Source organism: Myotis davidii, unplaced genomic scaffold (genome assembly GCF_000327345.1).
Source record: "Myotis davidii unplaced genomic scaffold, ASM32734v1 scaffold73, whole genome shotgun sequence".
In the NCBI taxonomy this organism is placed as follows: Eukaryota; Metazoa; Chordata; class Mammalia; order Chiroptera; family Vespertilionidae; genus Myotis; species Myotis davidii.
The window spans coordinates 2,826,973-2,831,819 of NW_006286675.1; the positions used below are offsets into that span (position 1 = coordinate 2,826,973).

General features: G+C 50.5%; 1 protein-coding gene across 1 annotated transcript in view; it reads left to right on the top strand.

Annotated features, from left to right (window-relative positions):
• The window catches only part of IL17RC (interleukin 17 receptor C), an 11,770-nt gene that overhangs the window by 6,616 nt on the left and 307 nt on the right, over positions 1-4,847 (top strand). Inside the window, 10 exon segments of the mRNA XM_015560362.1 lie at positions 1-70; positions 170-220; positions 1,874-1,919; positions 2,074-2,195; positions 2,473-2,532; positions 3,063-3,111; positions 4,298-4,393; positions 4,509-4,547; positions 4,644-4,652; positions 4,654-4,847. The exon segment at positions 1-70 is cut by the window's left edge and continues 34 nt beyond it; the exon segment at positions 4,654-4,847 is cut by the window's right edge and continues 307 nt beyond it. Of these exon segments, the coding sequence (XP_015415848.1) occupies positions 1-70; positions 170-220; positions 1,874-1,919; positions 2,074-2,195; positions 2,473-2,532; positions 3,063-3,111; positions 4,298-4,393; positions 4,509-4,547; positions 4,644-4,652; positions 4,654-4,847 (736 nt within the window).

Here is a 4,847-nt window from a genome sequence, read left to right on the forward strand (position 1 = left end):
CAGTGCACAGGACAGGGGCTCCTGCCAGCCGCTGGTCCCACCGCTGCCCCGGGAAAATGTCACTGTGAACGTAAGCGAAGCAGAGGAGGAAGGCAAGCCCAGGGTCCGAGGAGTTAGGCAAGCCCAGGGGGCCACCTTTTGCCACCCTCCCATTCCTTTCGTTCCACAGGAAGTCCTGGAGTTCCCTTTGCTGAAAGGCCACCCCAACCTCTGTGTCCAGGTAAGAAGGGGGCGCCAGAGCGCTGTGTTGGGAGCAGAACCTTCCTCCCACCCGCAGGGACCCCCAGACAAGACACTGTGTTCTGGACCCACTTGATCCTTGGGTTCTTGGAGCAAAGTGGTTATGGGATTCCTCTTAGGAGTTCCACTATTTGCCTTAGCAGTGCCAGGGGGCCTGAGCCAGTCATTTCCTCTCTCTGAAGGTCAGTCTCATCTGTTTAATGGGGATAGCAGTAACGACTTTATAGAGTGGTTATGAAGATTAAATAAGAGAAGAGCTTCACATTAGGGACTGGCACAGACTAAATACTCAACAAATGTTAGCTGCTTTTATTATTGCTGTCATTATCCTATGTCCCTAACTGTTCTACAGCTTCACAGGGTTATTATTATTAACACATTTATTCCAGACTTATTGAGCATCTACTATGTGCCAGGCACTGTTTTAGGCACTTGGCATAGAGGTCAGTGAATAAAATCAATAAATGTTTTCATCCGTAGAGAGCTTATGTTCTAATGGAGGAAGGTAAACAATAGATATAATAAGTAAATTATTATAGTAAATTAAAATTGTTAATATAAAGCTCTGGCTGGGTGGCTCAATTGGCTGGAACATCCTCCTGTGCACCAAAAGGTTGTGGGTTTGATTCCTGATCAGGGCACATACCTAGGCTTTGGGTTCCATCTCTGGTCAGGAGCATTTGGGAGGCAACCCATCAATGTCTCTGTCTCTCAAAAAACGATTATTTTTTTTCAATAAAAACACTCTCGCCCTAACCTGTTTGGCTCAGTGGATAGAGCGTCAGCCTGCAGACTGAAGGGTCCCAGGTTCAATTCTGGTCAAGGGCATGTACCTTGGTTGCGGGCACATCCCCAATAGGAGGTGTGCAGGAGGCAGCTGATTGATGTTTCTCTCGCATCGATGTTTCTAACTCTCTATCTCTCTCCCTTCCTCTCTGTGAAAGAAATCAATAAAAAATATTTTTTAAAAATCCTCTAGTGAAGATTTTAAAAATTGTATATAAATACTATGGGGAAATGTGGGGAAGGATAGTGAGGATTAAGGTTGCAATTTCAAGTGGGGCGGTCAGGTGAGACCTCTTTGAGAAGATAGTTAGATGGGAATGTATAAAGTGTCTTGCCAGATGTGAAAAGAGCTAACTTAGGTTCCCAAGTCCTGTTAGCACAGATGACCTCACAAGGCTGAAGCTGAGAAAGATGGCGTGAGTCCTAATCACCCAGATCTGCCTAAGGTCAGGCCCAGAGTGCACAACCCCCAACCCAACAGGCCTCCCCTTGCCTATCCCTTCTCTTTCCAGATCTTTCTGGCCTTGGCCCTTGCCTTTCTTTCTTTTTATTTTTAATCCTCACCAAGGATACTCTTTCCATTGATTTTTTAGAGAGAGTGGAATGGAGAGAGGAGGGGGAGAAAGAGAGATAGAAATATCACCATGAAAGAGACACATAGCTTGGCTGCCTCCTCCAAGCACCCCAACCAGGTTGGGGAATCAAACCATCAACTGAGGCATATGCCCTTGATCAGAATCAAACCCATGACCCTTTGGTCCTCGGGCCAACGCTCTAACCACTGAGAAAACCAGCCAGGGCACTCTTGCCTTTCTTTATGCCCCTAATCCTGGTCTCTTCCAAGCAGGTAAGCAGTGGGGAGAAGCTGCAGCTGCAAGAGTGCTTGTGGTCTGGTGAGTGGGGCCTGCAGGAGGCTGGGACAGGGCCATCGCAATAGGGGTGAACCCTGGAAGTGCCAGCTCCTAGGGGTGTAGGTCAGGTATGAGGGGGGCACATGGCAGCCCTGAGCAAGGTTGGGTCTCAAGAGTGGACTCTCATCCATTTCAGACTCTTTGGGGCCCCTCAAGGACGATATGCTGCTGGTGGAGACACGAGGCCCCCAGGACAACAGCTCAATCTGTGCCTTGGAACCCAGTGGTTGCACCCCACTGCTCAGCAGGGCCTCCACGGTAAGGGCTGGGGGACCCTTCTACATGTACCTCTCCAGTTCCATCTCAAAACTAGCCTCAAATTTTCCCTGTATTCAATTTCCCCTCCTCTGAGTCAGGCTCTGTGCTGGTCTCGGGGACATGAGGATGATTCAGACCTGGGCCTTGTTCTCCGTGGTCTCTCAGAAATCTCCCAACTCCTAGTGCCATCCTCTCACTCTGCCCAGCTGCATGCACCCTGGTGGTCTCCTAGGTGCAGTGCCCCTAGGTGACAGCCTCCTACCCCTTGGCTTGGCAGAGGGCAGCTCGCCTTGGAGAGCAGTTACTACAAGACCTGCAGTCAGGACAGTGTCAGCAGGTGAGTAGGTGGCAGGAGAGCCCTACCCCAACATCCAAGGGCAACAGCCCTAACACTCTACCTTTGGCCTCTTCCACTCCTTCCTGTGCCTGAAGGCACCAGCGAGACTCACTCTTCCCAGGCAGAGGCCTCCTCACTGTCCTTCTAGCGCCCACCCACCATCTATTTGTGCTTTTTTTTGTTTCCAGTCATGGGGAAGCTGAGAGTTTGAAGGAGCATAGTTCCTGTCCCCAAGTTACTCACTGCTGGCTATAAACCCATCAACAGATAACAACATTCACATGTGCTAAGCGCTGGTTTCCAGGGAGAACCAAGGAAGGGTCTCTTCCTTTGGGCCAGATCTGGCATGAAGGCACAGTCCAGGCGATAAGCATAAGCAAAGCCAGAGTAGCTTGCGGGAACCTGCTATGTGTGGGGGGAAAATATGCATAATTGAGGCTGGAAATTTTGGAGATCAGACTAGCGAGAATTTGGTGAGTGCTGAACCATAAGCGGAGGGCTCAGGGCTTGGTTTTGTTTGTGTCTTACAGCTGTGGGATAATGACCTGGGAGCACTATGGGCCTGCCCCATGGACAAGTGTGAGTATTACAAGAATGGCCCTTCCTCTTCACAGCTCTCTAGAAGCTGAAATCTTGACAGGAACCACTCATGCGGGCAACACACGCAATGTCCTTCCCTGGCTCAGATAAATCAAAGAGTCATTCTTCACTCATTCAGAAACCATGATGAGAGCTTGCAGGCCATCCCAGCATCACCAAGATACAATACATGCCCCCACCCCAGTCATAGAAGGCTAGAAAGGCATTAGCCCCAAATCATTTGGTAGGTGTGAGCTATTGAAGCACTCTCTACAAAGTAAGTGTCCAAAGCCATGAATGCATGTAACAGGGACCTGACCATGATGGGGTAAGGAGTTCAGGGGAAAGGTTTGAGCTGAATTCTGAAGGCTGATCTAGGTGAAGGAGTTAGAGATTCATTTTTGTGAAGACTGTGGAGTGCTTTTTTGAGGAACTCCACAGTGGTCAGTGTGGTTGGAATGCCTTGGGAGGCAGACCCCTATCATGAGCTAAGGATGCATGGGCCATATAGGGTCTTGGGAGCCAAAGTAAGGAATTTGGAATTTACCTTAAGAGTAGCAGGAGCTTTCTAAAAGACTATAATCAGATTTGTATTTTTAAAAGATCTTTGGGTATGCCACATGGTGAATGAATTGGAGACAAAAAAGAGGTCAGGGATATTAGAAGGCTGTTGCAGTCACCGGAGAGACTGAAGTCAAGGACCCAGCCACCCTAGGCTTAAGGGACAATAATAGTGACTGTTGAGGACTTACCATGCCCTGGCATTGTACGTGCTTTATGTGTATTAACAGATGTAGTTCTCACAACAACCCTATCAGTAGGTACTATTGTTATCTCAATTTTACAGAGGTGAAAATCGGACACAGAAAGTGAAGTCACTTATCCAAGGTCACTCAAGTAGATGGGTCTATATCAGCCGTGGGCAAACTACGGCCTGCGGGCCGGATTCGGCCCGTTTGAAATGAATAAAACTATTGAAATAAAAGAGTGTACCCTTTTATGTAATGATGTTGAACCCATTGTGGCCCTCGAGTCAAAAAGTTTGCCCACCCCTGGTCTATATTCATATACTGGCTCTGACACTAAGTGCTGTGGACTTTGGGCAACTTACTTCATTTCTCCTTCATGAAATGGGGTGTAAGTGTAAGGTCTCTAACCAGCCCATCTCCTCCCCTTGGCCTCCCAGATATCCACCAGCGCTGGGCCCTGGTGTGGCTGGCCTGCCTACTCTTTGCTGCTGTGCTTTTCCTTCTCCTCCTCCTCAAAAAGGACCATGTGAAAGGTGAGTCATTTCCGTTCCCCATTCCCCAGAGGTAGGACTGGATGGGGCCAGGGAGTTCAGAGACAGGAAGCAGCATCCGAGCTCACGCGTTGCCTCCGCCCCTCTCCCTGAACAGGGTGGCTGAGGCTCCTGAAGGAGGATGTCTACTCGGGGGGTGAGTGTGAGCCAGCGCCCGGCGGGGGGGCCGCCCCTAGCGGGCCGGGCCTCAGGCCATCTCACATCTTCCTTCCCCCTCTGTTTTCTCCCGCAGCGGCCGCCAGGGGTGGCCGTGGACCTGTGGAGTCGTCGTGAGCTGAGCGCGCAGGGGTCCTTGGCCTGGCTCCACGCACAGCGGCTCCAGATCCTGCAGGAGGGCGGCGTGGTGATCTTGCTCTTCTCGCCTGGGGCCGTGGCGCTGTGCCAGGAGTGGCTGCAGGACGGAACGTCGTCGGCGCCCGGGGCGCACCGCCCGCCC